This window comes from Gopherus flavomarginatus, chromosome 9 (assembly GCF_025201925.1).
Source record: "Gopherus flavomarginatus isolate rGopFla2 chromosome 9, rGopFla2.mat.asm, whole genome shotgun sequence".
NCBI lineage: Eukaryota > Metazoa > Chordata > Testudines > Testudinidae > Gopherus > Gopherus flavomarginatus.
Window position 1 is genome coordinate 78,061,444 of NC_066625.1, and position 22,696 is coordinate 78,084,139.

Consider the following 22,696-nt stretch of genomic DNA (forward strand, 5'->3'; position numbering starts at 1 on the left):
ATTACTGCAGAAACCCCGGCCCCAGTAGGCAACCCAGAGACGCCGACTAAATGCCCCCACCGATGGGCAGTGGGAGTGTGCACCTGGGAGAGAGTTCCCAGATCGCACGGGGTTTACCCTACACCCGCCACGCCCCTCAGAGCCAGGCTCCCCCGGCCTCTGCCAGCAATGGCTGTAAGGCGAGGGAGTAGGGTGGGCACTGCACCCTGCCTGGCATGCCTGAGGGGCACAGCTGGCTCTGGAGGGGTGCAGTGAGTACAGCTCCCTACTGGGGGATGCCTGGCCGGTGCCCTAGGTGGGGGGAGGTCGGGGTGCCCCGCACTGCTGGGGATGTGGGGCCTGTCTCCCATGATGCCCGGCTGCCGTGGTTGCCATGGTCCCTGGCGGCTCTGAAGGACCCTTGGTTCCCCCAGCCCCGCGGTGACTCCTCCGGCCGCCAGGGGTCACTGTCTGCCGGCTGCGGCGCCTGCCTGAGGCCCCGCCCCGTGGCCTCCGGAAGCACTTCCGGGCTGGCGCGGTACCTTCTTGCTCTCGTCACCAAGGCCGAGGAGGAGTCGTTAACAGCGGCGCCTTGGCGGAAAGATGGCGGCGGCCATAGAGTGACCGGACAGCGGAGGCTCCGGAATCCCGCTGCGGCCCGGAGAGGTGAGGAGACGCGCGACGCTCCCCGCTCTCGCCGCCGCACGCCCATCTCGGGGGACCGCGGCCCTGCAGCGCCCCGGCGTCTGGAAACCGCAACCTCCGTCTGCTGGGGCGCCCAGGCCCCCCAACTCTGTGAGCCTCCCACTCCCGGCCCCTGACACCGGGGCCGCCTCCGGGGGAGCCTCCTGCGCTCCCTCTTCTCAGCAGAGCACCCCGCCTCTAGGGTCCGAGCTGTGTTACCCTCGCGGTGCCCCTGCACCCCCAGGAGACCCTCTCCCATCTCCCCCCCCCACACGCGGTCTGGTATAGGGTCGTGCTGCTCCCTGTCCAGTACAGCGGCCTCTGTGTTTCCTTCCCAGGGAACGATGAAGTGATGGATCATGATGCTCCGACCATCAGGCCCCGCAGAATCCAGAACCAGAACGTCATCCACCGCCTCGAGCGCCGAAGGATCAGCTCTGGTAAGGCCGGCACCCATTGGCACCAAGTCCGGGTCTTCCACCAGAATGTTTTCCCCAACTTTACTGTGGTCAACGTTGAGAAGCCGCCCTGCTTCCTGCGCAAGTTCTCCCCCGATGGGCGCTACTTCATCGCTTTCTCCTCCGACCAGACCTCGCTGGAGATCTACGAGTATCAGGGCTGCCAAGCAGCAGAGGATCTCCTGCAGGGTTATGAGGGAGAGATCTTGGCCAATGGCAACGACCAAAGATCTGTCAACATCCGTGGGCGGCTCTTTGAACGTTTCTTCGTCTTGCTTCATATCACCAACGTGGCCTCCAATGGTGAGCACTTGAACCGCGAGTGCAGTTTGTTCACAGATGACTGTCGCTATGTAATTGTTGGGTCTGCTGCCTACCTGCCCGAGGAACCTCACCCCCCATTTTTTGAGGTTTATCGCAACAGTGAGTCAGTGACCCCTAATCCCAGGTCCCCCTTGGAGGACTATTCTCTGCATATCATAGATCTTCACACAGGTAGACTGTGTGACACAAGGACATTCAAATGTGACAAAGTCATCTTGTCTCACAACCAGGGCCTATACCTGTATAAGAATATCTTGGCTATTCTCTCTGTGCAGCAGCAGACTATTCATGTCTTTCAAGTGACACCTGAGGGCACATTCATTGATGTACGGACTATAGGTCGCTTCTGCTATGAGGATGATCTCCTGACCCTGTCCGCTGTCTATCCAGAAGTGCAGCGAGACACTCAGACAGGGATGGCAAACCCGTACAAAGAGCCCTTCATAAATTCTCTGAAACACAGACTGTTGGTGTACCTGTGGAGGAGGGCAGAGCAGGATGGGAGTGCAATGGCAAAAAGGAGGTTCTTCCAGTACTTTGATCAGCTGAGGCAGCTGCGCATGTGGAAAATGCAGCTGTTGGATGAGAGCCATCTGTTTATTAAATACACCAGTGAAGATGTGGTCACATTGCGGGTGACAGACCCTTCGCAGGTAGGCCCTGTCCTCTCTGGGCAGCTTATTGTTTTGTTGAGGTTATTCCCATGCAGTTAAATACTATAAGCTACATTTCTGGTCTAAGTGCTGATTTGGGTCTTTGAGTGTTGGGTAGAAATGTTCTGTTCTCCACAGTATATAATTTGGATGCTGTTGTGAGGGGCCTTGGTGGTATCTTTGATTGTATTTAGTAAGATTCCCCCTCTCACAATGTAAAAACATCACTGAAATTAGAGAGAAAAGACCAGTGTGGTTATCCAATTTCATCTTCCTGCAAATGAAGTATTGTTTCCTATACTACACTTATTGGTGCTTTGCCCCATTTGTTTGTATTTTAGTAATCAGGATCAGGGACCTGTTATGCCTGGCATTGTACAAATACAGGCTAAAAAATAGTCTCTGTCCTGATGAGTGTACAATCTGATTATAATAGTAGATGTCCCAAGTGACAGTATTTCTACTGCCCTTGGGACACTGCCCCACACATTAATTGGAACTAATTATTGGGATTTGCTCCATAAAACTCATTTTAAATTTTTCTTAATTTCTTCCAATTATTCTGAATTATATCCTAGTGCTAGCCTACATATTGTAACCTTTCCCCATCTTTGGTATATATACCCTTCAGTTACCTGTAGACAATCATCCAGTCATTCCCCATCAGATGCCTTACACAAACTATACAATTAGTTCTTTAATTTAGCTTCTTATTCCAGCCCCTCCAGCCTGCTGATCATTTTGTTCTTTTTCCCCACTCTCACCAGTTTCTTTCTGTTGAAAGGTGCCCAGAACTAAACAGTGCTTCAGAGGCAGTCAGGCCAGAGTAATATAAAGAAAAGACTGTTAACTTCCCTACTCTGTGGTCTACACACTCTGCATGTGCCACCCCAAACTGGCCTTTTTTTCTTTCCGTATTGTATTGCATAGTTGGATCTCTAAGCCATTATTGCTTTCCAGATGCTTTTCTCCTATTAGGTGCGTGTGTTTGAGTATTTTTCAGATGAAGTGGCTGGCATTTTTCCAAGCTGAATCTCACCTTTTCTGCTTACAATTCTAATCTCTCAAAACCTCTTACTATCTTTCTGTCCTGGATGGTGTTCACAACTCCCAATTATGCCTGGAAGAATTCTGCACCAAAAAAATTAAGAATTCTGCACACAATATTTTAAAATTCTGTAAAATTCTGCATATTTTATTTGTCAAAATAACAATATAATCACACCAGTTTCAATTATATTGGTAGTTTGTTTCAAAATACCTGTCAGCACGTATGTCTTTAACAATACAGACAACAAAAAAAAGATTCAGGAAATGGTTTTTGACAAATAGATTCCTTACTAGGCATATTAATACAGAACTTTGAATAATAATTCATTTAAAGTACAATACAGAACGTATTTCCCGCACCCCTCCAAAGCACTGCAAAGGCTTTGGGAAGTTGGGGGTAATGGAGGAGCGGAGGGAGAGGGAAGTAATTGCTGAGAAGGAGCCTGGGAGAGAATCTGGAGGATTGTTGGGTGTGGGCGGGGGAAGTATGGAACAAGGTGGTTTGGGGGTTTTTTTGGAGGGGGGGGCAATTGTTAGGGAGTTGGGGAGCATCCCCCATGCAGACCCTGGCTGACTTCTAGCCTCTCCCATTCAGTCAGGCACATCCAAACCTGTCCTTGTGTTTCCCTGCACCCCCACACCCCATTCAGCCAGGCATATCTGCAAATATGCCCATGTGGCCCTACACCCCCACTCCCCTCTTTCCCCATGTGGCCCAACATCCTCACTCAGCTATGCATAGCTGCCCCATCTCCATGTGTCTCTGCACCCCTACTTCACATTCAGCCAGGCATAACTGCCCGTATCCCCCTGTGGCCCTGGACCCCCATTCCCATTCAGCCTCTGGCTCATTGTCACCCACTAGTTTCTGTGTTCCCGCGCCCGTCTCCCCTTACTAGCTATTATAACCCCAGTCTGCGTGACCCCTCCAGCAGCCCCATATCCCCCACTCTCTGTCCCCCACCACAATTCCATGCCTCCTTACCTGGCCCTGCAGGCAGGGTGCTGTAAGGAAGACAGCATCTGCCCCCTCCCTCTCTACAGTTGGCTTCTGCTCATGAGCCAGTTGCCCTCTCTTCTGACACCACGTCAGCCCCTAGTAGGCAAAAGATGTAATTGTAGCGTGACCCCTCACATGACTTCCCTTTGCCTTCCTATGAGAATCAATTATTTTGCTTGAGAAAAAAAATCTGCTGGGAACATTAATTCTGCGCTTGTGCGGTGGTGCAGAATCCCCAGTTTAGTATCATCTGCTATCTCTAACCAATATGTTGTTTACTCCCATTTCCAGGTCAGTAATGAAGTTAAATCAGACCAGCTGTGATGCCAATCTCCGTGGTAGACATCCCTTACCCCTCTGCCCCCACCATAACACAACATGGTTATCATTACCTCTTTTCCTAGAGATCTTCAGTTTTCAATCCACATGAGATTGGTCTGAGACTAGTTTAAGTTTTTTAATCTACTTAATTCCTTTCATTTGCTTTTTTTATAATTCTATTAAAGATGTCTGGCAAGAACTCTTGCTAAACTTGCAGTGCTGCTTATTGCTCACTGTTCTGTTTTCTTTGGAAGTTTAGTGACTCCCTCCCTGCCCCCCTCAATATTTGCCCCATTGTTTTTCAAGGGCTAGAAGTTGGAATGAATGAATGTTAGCTGTTCGCTTTGAAGCTTTCTTTGTGTGTTCCTTCTTCCATTGTGCACATATTAGTCTGCTGTAAAGTCACAAAGAATGTTAGATCAGTGGTTCTCAAAGCCAGTCTGCCACTTGTTGAGGGAAAGCCCCTGGCGGTCCGGACCGGTTTGTTTACCTGCCCTGTCTGCAGGTTCAGCCAATCGTGGCTCCCACTGGCTGCAGTTCGCCACTCCAGGCCAATGGCTACGGGAAGGGTGGCCAGCACATCCCTCGGCCCATGCCCCTTCCTGCATCCCCCATTGTCCTGGAGCGGTAAATTGCGGCCAGTGGGAGCCACAATTGGCCGAACCTATGGACGCGGCAGTTAAACAAACAGGCCCAACCCGCCAGGGACTTTCCCTGAACAAGCAGCAGACTGGCTTTGAGAACCACTGTGTTAGATTGTGTGCACTGTTTGTTATTGTAAAATAGCTGAGGACTGAGCGTCTTCTGTAAAAGCAGCATTGAAATGTTTGTCTAACAAATACACATAAACAACATGGATATTGCAAAGATATTAAACCTTTGTCCAAGTGGGTTGCAATTTGGGATGTTTTAGGGCCCACTTGACTGCTCCTGGAGTCTTGAGCTCCGTCAGTGGCCAAAAATATCATAAGCCTTCCTGATTAGGTGAATGCAACCAGTTCTCTTGGATCTGGACTTTGACAGACATTTGTGACTGGTCACTTCAATGCTCTCTAGACTGCTTCCATTTGAAGATCTTAGACTTCACAGCTGATGCAGATCGTGGCTGGCTTGAAGCCTCAGAGGCAGGCAGCAGACTACAGTAGTTCCTCAGGAGATGAACTTAGCTTCCCATTAGTTTCTGGGTCCACTTCCAGATATTTACTTTGATCTGTGAAGCTCTGTGTAAATTCTGGCTATCTGATCAGCTGAGGCATTCAAGATAACTGGTTAATAGGTTCTAGATTTAAGCATCTGTGGCAAGCAGTTCTGTGTGTAGGGCTCTCAGTTGTGGAAAGTCTTTTATTTACTTCTGATTTGAGGGAGCCAGAGCTTATTGACAGGTAGGCCCATCTCATCTCCTAGATTTTGCATGAGGAGGGGTTGGGTGGGTTGGTATTTAGGATATTGGGTTTTTTGGTGTGTTAAGAGGGAAAAGTTAAGGTTTTAATTTTTGTTAAAGTCACAAAAAGGTTGTTTTTCAAATGTTATACATGAAGCCTGAGTTTTGATAAACACATTTATGCATCTAATTAAACAACAAGTAATACAAAGTAAAGCAAAAATGGTCACGTTTTAGATGTGCCAACCTGGCCACAAGGTCCCTTCTTCATGCTCTGCCATTTCCACTGCTCTTGGATGGTTTCTATGGCAGCTGTAGCAGGGTTCTATATTTAGTGAAAATTCTGTTCTTTCCTCTGCACTTGAGTCTAACCTTTCCTTTGTTTGTTTTTGATTATGCAGTGAGGCTTAAAATTATGATACAGTTGAAGATCTACATCTGGTTTCTCCCCCCCTCTCCCCTTCTTGGGATCTGAGCTTTACATTGGCAGTGACATGGACTAGATGATTTAGTAGGTTTTTTCCATTTCATTTGTCTGATTAACACAAGCACAAGTAGTGGGAACCTATACTGAAAGTATAGAAGATGAATTCTCAGTTATTCAAATGGATCTAGACATGACACGTTCTATGGAAACACTGTGTTTTTCTAAATAGCTATGTGGTTACCTAACTTATACCAAGTGTATAGCATAATGTCCCACCCAGGAACTACAAGTGGCTTTAAAATGTAACTTGAGAAAAGTTTTTTCTGGTTTAGCACATTTCATTGACATATAATTACAGTAAATACAGAGATTCCCATAAAAGAAATATCTTACAAGTGTAATTTTGCTGGGTGGATTTGATTTAAATCAAATTGATTTAAATCACTAGTCAGGAAGACCTCAATTTAATCATGGATTTCTACATAAAAGTGCATTTTTGTTGGTTGTCATAACCTTAATACATACTCTTCACAGCTCAGAGATAGATGTAGGCGTCATTTTTAGAAGGTACACACTATGCATTTTTAAAGTGATTTATTTTGAAAACTTTTCAGATTAGTTTTACACCTACTATCAGAAAATGAATGATTGTTTGGTTATTTCATTTGCCAAAGGTAATTGAAGCAGATAATTATGAAGTCATTGGGAGGTGAAGTATCTCCAGTTCAACAGGTTAATCATTAAATTTGGAGGATTTTCTTGCCATGCTGTATTAGGAAGCGCACGTCACCAGACACATTTAAATTGTTTTATTTAACTAAAACAACATTATGTATTCTGGATTTTTTTCTTCAACAGCAAACATATAATATTTTAACAAAACAAGCATATGAATTTTTGAATTTAGTTAAACATTCAAGTTTTTTAAAATCAGGTTTGTTTTTGTTTAAAATTGATTTTAACTAAAATAGTTAAGTGAAATATTAAAAAAAAAAATTAAATCGACTTTGTCAGCCAGGTCAACATGAGAAACTTAAAATATTGGCTTCTGCAGCTAACTCAGTCTTCATCTTCATTTTCCTGTTTGTTCATAATCTGGAAAAGAAAAACAAGCTTTCCTGCTTTTTCAGGTCCCAAATGATTTCTCAGTTTCGAATGAATCAGTCCAAAGGAAGAAATATTCTTTCTACACCGGCAGAAGAAGCTACTACTTTAAAAAGTGAGATTATCACTTCAACAGTCTCTGAATCAAAGTGCTTAAGTGACTTCCACCAGTTCACTGGTGTGACGTTCTTTAAAACATCATCCGCAAACATATTGCTTGAAAGGTTCTTATTCCCAAACTGGGTCTCTCTTTTATGGCCTGCTGCCATTATAGGTTTTCCCTTCTAGCGAGACAATGGAATGGTAGATCTCAAATCAATCAAGGCTGCACTCAGAAAGATCTCAAGACTTCTGGAATATGCTGCTCAACTAGTTTCACTTTTGTTTCTACTGCCTGTCCCTCCCTTCTCACATTTATCTCCAAACTTTTTCTCCTTGTCCAGATCTATTCCACCCCCAACAATCTTCTATTCATTGAACTTTTTGAAACTTTGCACTTTTAGAGAGAGCGGTAAGGAAGTGACTCTGTGTACACAAATTCGCAGAGGGACAATAGGGTTGAGGTCTGTTATTTCTCACCTTTATATATTATTTATTTAAAAACACTTTTGCTGTTAACAAGAAGCATGGTATCTCTGGAGGCACAAATCCACAGTTTGAGAACTGCAAAACTAAGCATCTCTGATGGTATCTTCTAGACTGAACACTGCGTCTGACTGGGTAGATAGAAAGATTAACCTAAATAATCTGTACAGAAGTCCCTGGAACTCCATAAGATTCGGACCCTAATCCATGAACTGTTAGAACTCATTTACAAAACTTTTCTTAAACATCACATGAATATATTGTCTCATACTATAGAATTAGAATTTATAATCCCTATTCCATGATGAGGTATCTTTGAGCTATAATGTATCTTAATTAAAACTATCTTCTGATGGGTTTTTTCCTCAAAAAGCATTTTATCAAAAAAATGTGATTTTTTTTTTTTAAATCATTGATCTTTATCCACTGTGTAATTTTGCAGTCTTTAAAGTGGTAAATATTTGTACAGGAATGAGTCAAGGGTAGTCAAGCCCTTCCCTCTGCATTTCAGTCCTCAGGAGGTGGTGATTTAGCTAACGGTTCAGGTGATTGGGAGTAATATGTGGGTGTTTGGCAACTATCCGTTTCCCCCATTTTCTGAATAGTGTACTTACAATGTGTCAGTAACAGCTCCCTTGAGAGAGAAAACTGGATAGAGCGGACCAACTTCTCCAAAACCAACACAACTCTGTAACAAGCCATAGTCTAAACTCCGCCCCATTTTGAGAGACCCATCTGAGTTCTTCCCTCATTCTTCTTCTCCCCAGCCCACAAATTATCCTATAGGGTGAAGTCTTGAGGTGTGTCTACAGCTGGGTTTTGGTTTTTTTTTGTAAAACGAGGCCAGTCTTGCATTGTGCGTATATCAAGGTGGAGTTTGTAGGTTGGAAACATGTTCAGACCTTCCCCAAGCATCTAATATAAATGGAAATCCTAAGGTCTGAGTTGCCTCCCCATTCTTCACCTACCAGACTGGGGGAGGAGAGGAAGCTCGGGACCTCTGCCTTGCAGTGGATGGTGCGGGAGGGGCTTCTGTCCAGTGAGGAGATGGGTCTTGGGGCTTCAGGGCACACCTGCCAGGGCTCGGGGATTCTTCAGGAGCAGGGCTGAAGCCCCAACCCCTGGCTCCCGGCAGGTGTGCCCCGGCTCTCGAACTTCTGAAGATTGAAGATTGTTGTATGTGGCTCGGAAGGCCAGTAAGTTTGGACACCACCGGTTTGGGAGTTAGTGTTTGTAGTAATTGAGTAACCTTATCTAGGGAAAAATTTACTGCAGAAGTACCTGAGTCATGTTTTGGATTTACATTTGCGATGGCACCTGGAAATTCTTGGCTAAGAGTGTCACTATTAAAAATAAATAGTTATTGTCTTTCAGGCTTTCATTTCTACACCAGCATGATACCTGGAGGGCAAAACTTTTGCAGGCAATGTTGGAACACAGTGCACTAAAAATATCTCATCTCTGCATGCTGGAAATATTAAGAGGGGAGGAAAACAATAAATGCCAAAAAAAAAAAAAAAAAAAGCTCTCAGCTCTTCACATACAGGAAAAATAATTTGTTGCCAGCCAGCATCTGGTTTAAAATCACTTCCCTAGCAGGAAAGAAAATTAAATCTGCCACTTTAAAAAGCATTTTATATTTGGTGGGGAGTGAGGAAGAGAAAACAGATATATTGACGTCCAATTTGAAATGAAAAATTGAAAGTGCATTTAGTTCCCTTCATAAATAATTACACTGTAGTGAATAGGCTGGATAATCTGGTACCCTCTGAGGTATTTGAATAGCATAATGAATTTGTATAGTGAATGTGAGATTCTCCTACATTGCAGAATAATCATGGGTAATCTTTTGTGTGTGTGTGTGGTGTGTGTATTGGGGGGGAGGGATTCCCAGCTAATATAGACCCTGTATTGTCTGTCTGCACTCTGTTGGAAAACCACTAACTCTGCTACTCTCTGCAGCCTTCGTTCTTTGTTGTGTACAACATGGTGACCACAGAGGTTATTGCTGTGTTCGAGAACACTTCAGATGAGCTACTGGAGCTCTTTGAGAACTTCTGTGACCTCTTCAGGAATGCCACCCTGCACAGCGAGGCTGTCCAGTTTCCCTGCTCAGCTTCCAGTAACAACTTTGCCAGACAGATCCAGCGCCGGTGAGCCATTCGGAGCATGCCTTATACCATATAGGTACATGCTCAACACTGCCAGCCAAAGGCCAGTATCAAATAGCTGTGGCAATCTTGAGAAACATAGCTCTTTAGTGACTGACTTGTGTATGAGTCCATTCTGAACATGGCACATCTCACCACAGCCTTATGGGTTCTGAAATCCTGAACACTCAAGGCTGAGGCAGGGTACACCTAGTTCTGTATTCCACATTCACTGTCTTGAAAATGGTAGACCAAGGCTAGAAAGTATACAGCAGTGGTCCCCAACGTGGTGCCCGTGGGTGCCATGGCGCCCGCTGGGGCATTTATGTGCACCCGCCTAGTGCCCAGCAGGGGAGAGATGCCACAGCCCTACGCCTGCCGGGGACAGAGAACTCCGGAGGCTGCAGGCGCCGGTGTTCTCTGTCCCCGGCAGGCTTGGGGCTATGGCTTCTCTCTGGCTTCGAAGCCGGAGAGAAGCCGCGGCCCCGCACCTGTCGGGGACAGAGAACTCCAGGGCTACAGGCTGTGGGCACCAGTGTTCTCTGTCCCTGGCAGGCACGTGGCCCGCCTAGTGCCCAGCATGGGAGAGAAGACAGGGCCCCGCGCCTGCTGGGGACAGAGAACTCCAGGGCTGCAGGCTGTGGGTGCTGGTGTTCTCGGTCCCTGGTAGGTGCAGAGCTGTGGCTTAAGCTGGAGAGAAGCCGCAGCCCCGCGCCTGCCGGGGACAGAGAACTCCGGGGTCACAGGCACCGGTGTTCTCTGTCCCCAGCAGCGCGGGGCCTGCCTAGTGCCCAGCATGAGAGAGAAATGGGGGCTCCGCACCTGCTGGAGACAGAGTACTCCAGGGCTGCAGGCGCCGGCATTCTCTGTCCCTGGCAGGCGTGGGGCTGTTGCCTCTCTCCAGCTTCTCCGGGGCTGCAGGCTGTGGGCGCCAGTGTTCTCTGTCCCCGGCCTGCAGCTTCTCTCCGGCTTCGAAGCTGCAACCCTGGCCCTGCCAGGGGCAGAGAACTCCGGGGCTGCAGGCTTCATTCTATGTTAAAGTAAGAATAATAAATATATTTGGACCACCAGTTCAACAGTGTTTTACTTTTTTAAAATAATGTAAGATAAAAACAGTTTGATATTTATTTTATAAAAACTCCTTAATTTTTCTTACAGGTAGATAAAAAGAGCAAATTCACATGGTAAGGTGAAAGAGTAATTGCCGAATAATTAAATTAATACCTTTTTACATGTAAAATTACCCTTTTTATCTTATGGATTCATATATTATGTAATATTAAATACGATGTTTTTCATATTATTTAATGTACAAATACAAAATAAGCCTTGAAAAATGGTTGGCACCCACCACACTCTTCTGAAAACATGAATGTGCTGCTGACCACAAAAAGGTTGGGGACCACTGGTATACAGTGACAACCTAAAAACCGAACCCAACCCTAGGGAGAGAGATTTCTGAGGGAAGAATGCTGCCAGCACACTTTGTGCTGTGTCTTCCTCTGCGGCGGTTTAAGCGATGCTGTCTGAATAGTTAGGGCCCAAAGCTAGGATTTGTTAAACTAAAAATGTCAGCATATTAGGGATTTATTTTGCAAGACAGGTTTCCCCAAATGTAATATGAATAAAACTCTGTGTTTGTGGCATTTTCTACAATTTCAGCAAAAAGTATGCTGTTCTTTTTTTCAATTGAAACTTCCTTTCCAGTGTGAAAGTAAAACTGACCAATCTAATGTCACAGTGAAAGTGGAGTGAGATATAAAAGTAAATAAGGCTTCTAAAATTCTTTTAAATAGACGAAAGTCAGGTTAGTAATGCAGGTGGTGATGTTTCTAAAATGTGGTCCTAGGAATATGTGGTGATATACCCAAGTGTGCCAGAGTCTCTTGTACTTCCCACAATTAATTTAACTTCAGCATAACTATGTAGTGACCATTTCTGCCATTGCTTATAGGGGTGACTTCTGTTGATTCAAGCTGTTGAATCCATGCAAGTGAAGGAGACTTACTCGTCTTGTATATATCCATAACTCCCACTGGGGATTCCTTACTGCTTGTGAGAGACAGAACTTAATGCAAACATGTGAAGTGCTGCTCTTGTTTTGTAGCTGAAACCAGAGGCAAGAACCTCTTTAGCCTTCTGGTCCGCAACCTTTTTGTGGGCAGTAGCACATTCAGGAATTCAGCTGTTGGTGGTCAGAGCCTATAATGGGGCTAGTGATGGGGTGCTAGGGTGCTTATTAAATAAGTAAACACAATAGGCCCTTGCCCTGAGAGTTTACAGTCCAATATAAACTGTTCCTGATAAGTGGCTTTTATACCGCTGGTCTCATAAAAGTTGGATCTCAGCAACAGAAAGCTCAGATTCTGCTTACTAACTTCTAAAGAAGAAAAGCTCCAATCCAGATAAATCATTTCACAGGAAAGAACGTTTCAGACTGTGCTGAGCTAAACAGCTGCAGGCTTCTCTTCAAGGTTCTTCTTCTTCTACAGTTTCTTCCCTTTATGCAATGAAAACGTAATGGCTGGGGAGAGATGGATTCCCAAGTCCTTCTTCAACCTCAGGAATTCAGCTGTTATAGCACAACTTTCAGACTTCACTGACAATGTTTACAATCTTTGCAGTAAAACCTGGACTGATTAAGCTACTACTCCATCTTTCCCCATTTCTGATCCTTATTTTTCCAGTACTGCAAGGCAGCTGTAGCTAGATCTTATGGAATGACAAGTTCCTATCCACTTGTCAGTCCACATAATTCCAAAACAGAATAGGAACACAGATTGTGGAGCAGGTGAAAGGTCACCAAAATTGAGACTGATGGTGTTTTAGATGAATTACAACTTCTGAACTTAGTAGTACTGTTTTTTTAAACTGCTGCTGTTTTGATTTTTGTTCTCTGTCCTTTTTGAACACTAATGTATCTATATTGTGCCATTTACCTGTGTGCTTTGCAAATAAAATGTGTCCCTTTGTGTGTTTCAGGTTTAAGGACACTATTGTGAATGCAAAGTATGGAGGGCACACAGAGGCTGTGCGAAGGCTGCTAGGTCAGCTCCCAATCAGCGCTCAGTCTTACAGCGGCAGCCCTTACCTTGACCTCTCCCTCTTCAGTTATGATGACAAGTGGGTGTCAGTTATGGAACGGCCAAAGACGTGTGGAGACCACCCCATCAGGTATGAAGAAGAGTCAGAAATTGCACATGGCTAGGACTGAATGTGTTTTTTCTCAGAAATGTACACGTGTCTCGACTGTGTCTCAGACTGAAGTGTACATATAGGGATGTTTGCCTTTTCTCCTCCTCTGTCCCATTCCAGCAAAGTCGTTGTTTAGATTATTCTGGAGAGACCAGTAAATTAGGAAGCTCTGCCTTTCCTCTCCTATGGACTGTGCCTATTTTACATACGCACATTTACATTTGGCTCTTTCAAAAGTGGAGCTGAAGTGCATTGGTCATGTTGAGAGGCAGAAATGGGTATCAGAGGGGTAGCCGTGTTAGTCTGGATCTGTAAACCACATGCATCTGAAGAAGTGAGTATTCACCCACGAAAGCTCATGCTCGAAAACGTCTGTTAGTCTATAAGGTGCCACAGGATTCTTTGCTGCTTTTACAGAAATGGGTAGTGAAACTTTAACATCCTTTTATAGGAACATTAAATTCCTCCTCTTCTCAGACTCCAGCCTTTTGCTATGACAGCCAGCATGCTGTGGTTGCAATGTATGAGTCTGCTTTGCCACGTCAAGAAAATGCTCATTTTGGGAGGTGGGGCTGGCCAGCACTTATACAAGTCTGATTTGTTTAAATGTCTTTGTTTGTTATGTGTTACCCATAACATTCACAGCACTGGTTTGACTGTCTTCATACTCCGGTGTCTGTAACGCACACTGAGAAACTTAGAAACCAAAGTCATCTTTCACTACGAACTTTATTCCTCTTCATTTAACAAACATTGGAGTCCATGGTCCCCTTTTCCCTATCGGCTCTTGTGTTTCTCATGAATTGGAAACGTATAATACATAAGATACTTGCTTGAACAGCAGAACCTTTGGTCAGACCTAAGGGCCGTTCTGCTTATTTCTGTCTGTGCCTTATTAACAGGAATATGTCTAACCTTGAAAGTAGGGAGGTTTGCAATGCTCCTTGCAGACTAATGGGAGCGTGCACATTTCTATCTTGGGCATGCACAAATTGTTTCTGTTTATTGGCCACAGCAATGGATTTCAAGAACAGCTGTTTGGATTCTGGCACTTCCCCCACCATATTCAAAACGTCTTAAGGGAGATCATACTTTGGGCCTAAATGTGCTGAGTGTCCGAGGGCAGAAAACTGCACAGCTCTTAGTGCTTGAAGAGCGAAATAAATCCTACATTTTGTGAACAAAGAGAGAGAGATCAAAGAGTTAATACGGCGATCTGTGACTGCCCTGATGTCAGTGTTTTGATCTGCCCAGAGAGATGGGGAAACAGGTCGCAACCACCAACTTAATTGCTGTCTACAGTATTCCCTCCTGCACCATGCACACTATACCTGCTTAAGATTTGGGAACTTCTGACCATTCATACACACACAATCCCCAAATCTTAGCTATTTAATTGATTTCCCATGTACGGTTTGGTTTGAGCTCAAACTTTGTACAGTCTGCAGAGAAATATTTGCTGCTTTTTCTGTCGCTGTACTTGATGTTCAGAGATCTCACTGGGTGGTGTATGTCTGCATCTGCCAACATTTGTGCAGCTTCTACAGACAAAAGGGAGTGGGACTGCAGACATTTGCTGTGGTCACGTCTTCTGTAGTAAACAAAGCAAACTACCGCCTTCCCACTCTCCCCTGAGTAGACGTGTAGCTTTGCGCTTTAGAAGATCAGGTTATAAAATGCCAGAGTCAATCAGGACTTGAATAGGGCTTTGGAGCTGTGGGGGTGCTCCTGCTTCCCAGCTGCCTGCTTATAGTATGCAGGGTAATTCAACAGCAGAAGTAACCCTTAACCCTTCAACAGCTGGGAAAGTGCTGCTGTGTTCCTCTCTCACAAGACAGTGATTAATAAGATACAACAGTGGCCCATCATGTAGAAAACGGTTTTGAAATAAAGACGCGTTAACTTTATTTTCTCATTACTGGTAATGTAGGATTTATAGTGACAGTTCCATGCACCTGGCATTGGCACAGAGCCCATCAGCAGCCCAAGGTACACTCAATCTGTATTTTCTTTTCTTTTTGGAGGTCTCATAGTTGTGTCCTGCACCAACTCAGCACCCACTCCTGCTGCCTTTAGTTTAACTCCTCCCCACTCTTAGTTTTTTTTCTCTTCCCCTGGAAGGCTGCAGCAGTCCTCTCTCTCAGCTGCTGGAGTAGTTAACATCCTGCTTCCTGGCCTCTTTGCTGATGGAATGGCTTCAGGGCCTTTCCCCCAGTATCTGTTTACAAGAGGCTTGGCAGCAAACTCACAGCAGGGAACTGCAAAGCTTGTGGGGGAGATGCATGGGCTGCCAAATCCTTAACACAGCAACTCCTGTGTTAGGGGTTAAAGCTTTTAAATCTAAAGGGTTAACAAGGAGCCTAATAAAGAAGTGGACTGCAGATAGATTCACCATTTTTGTACAAATTGAAAAGGCTGGTCTTGTTGTTTTTATTAACACAAGGTCTTATATTTCAATGCCTAGTTTATCCACAGAGTGAGAGTCCATGGAAATGGCCTCTGATTGCAGAGCACTTTTTAAAAATACCACCCGAGCACATCTTTGAGATTACCTTAGATTACAGGGAGCTCATCCTGAGTGTGTTTAAATTACATTGAATTGTGGCGAGCGGAGCAGCCCATAGGCCATGTTTTAGTTAGAAAGCAATCCCCCACATGCCTAGTTCTGTGTAGGAGGGAGCTTTTTGGAAAGCCAGCTACCAAGATTGTAGCTCTTTTGCTTCATTCATGTGTAATTGGCAGGCCAGTTGGTTGGCACTCTTATTCAGGTGAGGAGTGAGATTGGAGAGGAGAATGGCATGCTAGAAAAATGCAAGGAATTTAGCAAGCTGTATTATCAAAACCTGGAGGGTGTCTGATATTGAAAGAATCTGTCTGGAGCCATTGCTGCCAGCCTAAGAGCTGTGAGTGTATCAGGCTAGCAGGTGGTGTTGGGAAGAATGTGCTCTGATACAAAAGCAATTTTGAGCTAAAACCAGAGGCAAATGCAAACAACCAAAAGCTGCAAGGCAGGAAGGAAATGGAAACAGATAGAGAGAGAATGACCACCACAAGTCTGTGCTCGGAAAAAGGTCCTAATCGTGGAACCAACTTCAGGGCCAGTGCTGATGGATTTGTGTAATAACAGGAGGCTTTTTGGTTTTCAAATTATCTGAAGAACCTACCGAAGTATTGAGCGGAAGGTGAAGTTGCAGAGATCCTTGTGTTCTCCTAGAGATGTAGGGGGAGCAGCTTGAAACAGCATAACTCTTGGACATGGAGAGGAGTTCCTCCAGGGCACTGGAAAGATCAAATAAACAAAGGAGTGCTAGGCAGAACTCCCTTTAGAGGCAGCCAACGCTGCTCTGCTTATGGCCCGGAAAGTCAGTGAAGAGCACTGTCCACTTCTTACCTGAGCCACATTGCAGAGCACTCCAGGTTTGGGGAGCAAGGGTCCAATCTGAGTCTTGAAGGCGGATCTCTGCATGGTAGTACATTAGGTGATCTCTTTCCCTTTCCAGATCACCCAGATTTGCTGTGATCCCTGCATTTGGCCATTAAGCGACTTTCTCCTAGACTCTTGCATTGGGAGTTTTCACTGGAAATCAGCAAGTGACTGTGAAGTCTGGCTGTAAAGTAGTGTAAGGCACCTTGGAGCAAAGCCAAGTCCAGTAGCTCTCTTGCACCTTCTGAATGGGGACACAGCAAGGGGACATGATGTGTGAGAAAGCAAGTCACATAGCAGCAATGTGGTGTTGTGAAGTCTTTTTGATAGAACAGGAGAGGGACAATGCATTCTCACAGGTGGAGAGTGAAGGCTGTTGTTTAAAAGTTACTAAAAGGAATGGCTCTGTATCCTCATTTGCTCATGTGTAACTCCCATTATGACTATGGGATATGTTTGCATCAGTGGGATGGGAGAGAGCCAGTATTTATTTTATTAGAGATAAAGCCTTTCATTTCTAACCGTGGATCCAGAAATCAGAGCACGCAAGAGTGAAATACAGCCCTTTGCAAGAGGCTTCTCTCATTTATGGCACTAAAATGAGATAAAATGTTAGAGATTAAAAACTTCTACCCAGGAAGGTACTTTCCCTGTGTGACCTTCCATCATTTGTATTGCTTAGTCAATACTACGTATTGTATTGTTCAGTGCAGGCTGAGTCTGTCGTACCATATTGCCAGCATGCTTTTGGTAAGGGAATAAGGAGCAGTCATCAGTGGCACCAGTCCCTTTTCATGCAGAGTTCAAGATGGCAAAACCAGTGAGCAGGAATAGACGTAATCAGCATTCTCTGCTTCTCTTCCTTACAGATTTTATGCCCGAGATTCTGGCCTTCTGAAGTTTGAAATCCAAGCAGGACTCTTGGGCCGACCCATCAATCACACGGTACGACGCCTGGTTGCATTCACCTTTCACCCCTTTGAGCCCTTTGCCATCTCGGTGCAGCGGACTAATGCAGAATATGTTGTTAATTTCCACATGAGGCACAGCTGCACATAGTACAATACTGGGCTGGGGCAGCTGTTGCCATTGTGAACACACCAAAGCCGGACACTCATGCCTTCTAGGAAACCAAACCATTGGTCACCGAAGGAACTTGACCTGGAAGCCCTAACCAACCAGCATTGTTCCCCAGCCTCTGCAGCTGGCACTCGCAAGCCATTGGAAGAGAATCCCGTTATGCTTCTGAAGAAGCCATCTTGATTGGAGATTAGTCTTGTGACCTTTTCTTTCTATAGATACCATCCAGTTCATATTGCCAAAGCCCCTTGTTGCATTAAACCCTGTCTTTTCCCACACCTGTTGGTGAACAAAATGTAGCCGAGAAACCTTGCCTGTTTCCCCAAGGAGTGTTGTCTTTTCTCTTGCTTTATCTGTTTTTGTGATAGGAAAGACAGAGTTCTCAAACACTCCTCCTATACCGGCACCCTTCTACTTAGTCAAGACAAGTAGCCCATCTTACAGAGTGAGAATTAAAGCCACGATGGTGGGTTTTTTTTATTTGTACCTTCACTGTTATGAGGAAACTAAACTAGCTCTTGTGATTCACACAGTGCACTCAAGGCATTAGGGGAGAAAGGTCTCTGGTAGTGGGGTGGTCTAGTAGTTAGAGCAGGTCACTGGAATCAGGGGAGATAATTTCTGTTCCTGACTCTTATGCAAGTCACTTAATCTTTGTGCCTTAATTTCCAACCGTAGAATGAGGATGTGACCATCTGAAAAGCACTTTGAGCCCCTCAGATGAAAGGTGGCAGGTACCAAGGAAGGGAAGCCAGAACAGCTGACTGCATGCCTAATGAGTGAGCTAGTGTGTAGGGTGGGAAGATGGGTAGCTAGCAGCAGGAATGCATGAGAGAGGCTTAGGGAAAAGAGCTGCATGGACCGAGAATGTGTCCCCAGGAGTAGGTGTTGTCCTCTTCCCTCACCCTGCTTCCACTGACAACGGTGAGAGAGAGCCAGCCCCAGCCTCTGGTGCATGCCAGGTACATGAATGTGGAGAATGTCTGTCTGACTTGTGGAATCCTTGTCTTTCCCATGGCTACTATGTGATTGCTCAGACTGTAAGGTTATAGTCACCAGGAGATAACAGGGTTGACCTGAGAGAGCTGATTTCAGAGTGTCTGCGTCTGTTTGGCACTGGAATGTCACGTGCTTGCCTTTCTCCTGAAGTTAGAGGACAGCTAGGCTGGATTTTGCACTGGGAGAAGGGGAGACTTGTGTATTACTGGGAGCTTGTAGCTGAAGGTCTGACTTTGCTGACTTACTGCTGCCTGTCCTCTCCTGCTTCACACCCTATTCTTTATGAGCACTGGGGATGAGGTGGCAAGGGGTGCCAATGGGTGACTGCCTGGGATTGAAGCACAGCTTGCTGGTATATCGTTGTACACTTGAAGCAAGATTGACTTCTACGTTGTCTGAGATGTCTGCAAAATGAGCTGCTAGACTTGAATCCAGAAGATGTGCACCTAAATGCCTCTGGGTCAGAGCTTGTGCAGGCTTATATAAATGCTGGCCCTACTTTGATCTGAAGATCACTTAATTGTTGGCTGCATTTGTACTACAAGGTAGCACATGGGCTTTCTCAAAACCTGTGCATACCAAAATGTGCATGTTGCTAGAGAGTGTTGTCATCTTAGGCAAACAAGGCTGGTTAAAGGTGCTGGATTAACACTGGAAACTGCTGTTTTTTGATGCACATGATGGGCCATGACAGGGCACTGTCCTTGAGGGCACCCCCCCTCGAAGGAAAGCCCTTCAGACTAAAAGCCCATTCGTATCTGCTGAAGGTACTAAAAAGGGGGCCAATTGTGAGTAATATGTTGTGGCCACTTGTCTGCTCAGAAAGTCCTGAGTCACAAGCTCATCTCAGACATCACTGAATAGCCATCAGATAATCTTATTTTTGTCACTATTGACCTGGACAGGGTTTGGATACCTCACCTAGATGTGACAAGCTCCACATCCCACCCTGGATTCCTTGAGCCATCTTGTCCTTTGGATGTTTACAGCCCTCAATGTAGTTCTTTTGCTCTATCTTCCTTTCTTCTGTCCTCCCAAACACAGCCCCATCGCAACGCTATACAGCAGTTTTTGTATAAGGATCTCAAAGCACTCTTACAAAAGTATTGCTGCCATTTTGCAGATGGTGAAATTGAGACTCAAATGAAATAATTCATATGACCTTGTGTAAACTGAGTATAGAATTGACTTCCAGTTCTAACCAGTAGCCCATCTGCATCTGTGCAGGATTGCTCAGGGCTTTCAAAGCCTGGCTGTGGAAAATGTAGTCCTAGGACAAGAATACATATTTCTTTGTCTTCTTTCCCAGGGTATTTGTGCTGATGGGAAGTTTCTCAGGGCTGTAACAAATGACTTCAGGTTGGGAGGCCACTTGCTGGGGGGAGATGTCAGGACATGCATGCAGTAGTGCCTCATTCCTCTCCAGCTCAGAACACTATTTTCTTTCACCTACAACCTGTTTCTCAAACTCTTTCTATTAAAGCTCCGAGCAGGGAGTCTTCGCACATTGTCTCCTTGATAAAATGCACTGTAGTTGATAGATAACTGAGCTATCTGCTTTCTCTCTCACCAAAAGTTCACTCTTCATTACCCTTTTCCATTGTTAATGTATCTTTCTGTCTTTCCCAGAAGTTCTCAGCAGTTCCCATTAACTCCTTGATGCCACAAGCTAGTGGTCCCTCTCCCTGGATCTCCAGATGGGGTGGAGCAGTGCCTCAAAATAGCTCCGCTTTCTGTTGATATCATTTCCTTTAAGTGGTATAAGTCAGTGGTTCTCAAACTTGGGCTGCCGCTTGTTCAGGGAAAGCCCCTGGCAGGCCCGGCCAGTTTGTTTACCTGCCGTGTCCCTTGGCCTGCACCGTTTCCTGTAGCCCTCATTGGCCTGAGCAGCAAACTGTGGCCAGTGGGAGCCACGATCAGCCGAACGAAACAAACCGGCCTGGCCCACCAGGGGCTCTCCCTGAATGAGCGGCAGTCCTAATTTGAGAACCACTGGTATAAGTAACAACCATATTAACAGCTCTGCCACTAAATTGTGTAATCTTAGGCAAGTCACTTCCTCTCCCCCTGCCTCAGTTTCCTTATCTGTAAAAGGAGGTGATGTGGACTCACGTTTGTAAAGCACTTTCAGTTCTGTGAGTGAAAAGTACCAGATAAGTGCTAAATATTGTTTTAATGTTTTTTCTGGAGGCACAGATTTACGGTTGTGAGGGGTATGAACTGCATTAGTGCAGCACTGTAGTGCTGCTACATTTTGTATCTACAGTGAAGGATTCATGTTACCACAGGAGTGTGTTGAAAGAAAAGCCTGTCTCATTCTCATGCTTGACATTTTGATTTTTTTATTTAAGAAACAAGAAGTGTGGGAGTAGGGGCAGGACATATATTTTCTACCTAATATTTTTACTAGGTTAGGATGAGAACTGTTAAGCAACACAAGATAAATACCAGAATAAACAAGAACTTGTTTCATGAGTCTGACTTGTATCCTCTTTCCAAGATCTCCTATCAGATATCAGTTGTAACTCAAATCCTTTCATTAAGAAAAAACAGGGTGCATTTGTCTTGAGGAGTCATGACCTATATGTGTAGGAGGGTCTGCATAAAGTCTAGGGTATTAATTCATTGTGCTGAAGTTTCACCTTAGAGCAGTTAAGATGCTCCTATGGACTCATATGTATGGACAAGTGTGAGTTAATGGCAAAGGTGGGACGCACTCCTCTCTCCCACTTCGGTGTTCAAGTTGCCAGCCACACTTGTGAACATAGACTTTTTCCTTCTGCCTGTCCCTAGGGCCTCATCCTATGGCTATTTTATCTACTGTCCCTGAGACATTAACATGAAAGTTAAGCCAATCTGGGTGGCTTTGCAGGGCTGTCACCAACACTTTTCAGTGTGGGTCAAAAATACTGGTGGGTTTTGTTTTGATTTATGCATTTTTTTTACTGCATGGTCCTCCCAGGTGGAATGTGCCTCTGCTAGCTTGAACAGTGGCTGCCAGTGCCCAAATGGGCCCGATCTGAGGCTCCACACCTTTGGATTTCTCACTGCTCTGCTGCACTGGGTACTCAACAGCAACAGTGTGGTGTGCACTTCCATACTCAGTCTCAAGCAGGAGAGCACTGGAGAGGCCAATATCTTCACTTCCTGAGCCCTTTCCCTCTACTGTGTGTAGGGTTCTTTATTCTATGGCTTCTCTTGAGCTTTGTGTCAGAATGACCCCACAGAAGCCCTTTAGCACTGAGCACTTCTCTGTTCAGTTCTGAACTAACTGGCAGGGAAACTCATGCCTTGAAAAGACAGTGTGTTGGTTAACAATGGATCTACTTTATGCTTTCTGTGACTTCAGCCATCTTTGATCTGACAGACAATCAAAATAAGATTGGGTCAGTTGTGTGAGGATTATATATAGCCGTATTAAGTGACAAGCTACAGAAATCATTGTGGGCTCAAAAATGCAACCTTCTGTACATCTGTGTATTCATCTAAAGGTAGATCCCTTCTCAAGTCTCCTTTCAGTTAACCTTCAAGCAGTGACTTCCTTTGCACCATTTCTGCCCTCTTCCTTGGCTTTGTTCCCTTGCAGTCCCAGTGTAATTATGGGAGCGGCCCTTTATTCACATGCGCCAGAGTATCTGGTAGGCTTGTTTAGGACTTTTCTGACACGGGGAGAAAAAACAGGTTTGTGACTTTCTGCAACTTTTTTACGGTCTTTCCTGCCTCTCTTCTCTTCCACCACACTCCCTTCTATGGGAACCATTTCATCCGTGGGGAAAAGGGGATGAAGTCACTGAGGTCTAGTAAAACCTGGTTTGCTTCTGCTATGTTTTTTTATTTAGAAGAGTGACTGTAGAAGACATTTTGTAATCAATAAATCATGTC

At 45.1% G+C, this 22,696-nt stretch overlaps 1 protein-coding gene across 1 annotated transcript; it reads left to right on the forward strand.

The window, feature by feature from the left end:
* The first annotated feature begins 533 nt into the window (after positions 1 to 533).
* DET1 (DET1 partner of COP1 E3 ubiquitin ligase) lies at positions 534 to 21,289 on the forward strand. The gene is made up of 5 exons (XM_050967410.1): positions 534 to 645; positions 1,002 to 2,098; positions 9,929 to 10,119; positions 13,099 to 13,290; positions 17,605 to 21,289. The coding sequence occupies exons 2-5, from the start codon at positions 1,016 to 1,018 to the stop codon at positions 17,792 to 17,794; spliced, it is 1,656 nt and encodes a 551-aa protein (XP_050823367.1). The 5' UTR covers positions 534 to 645; positions 1,002 to 1,015; the 3' UTR covers positions 17,795 to 21,289.
* The last annotated feature ends 1,407 nt before the right edge of the window (positions 21,290 to 22,696 follow it).

Coding starts and splice junctions, on each gene's coding strand:
- DET1 (XM_050967410.1), top strand. CDS start 1,016: ATGGATCATGATGCTCCGACCATCAGGCCCCGCAGAATCCAGAACCAG. Junction 2,099..9,928: donor GGGTGACAGACCCTTCGCAG/GTAGGCCCTGTC, acceptor TACTCTCTGCAG/CCTTCGTTCTTTGTTGTGTA. Junction 13,291..17,604: donor TGTGGAGACCACCCCATCAG/GTATGAAGAAGA, acceptor TCTTCCTTACAG/ATTTTATGCCCGAGATTCTG.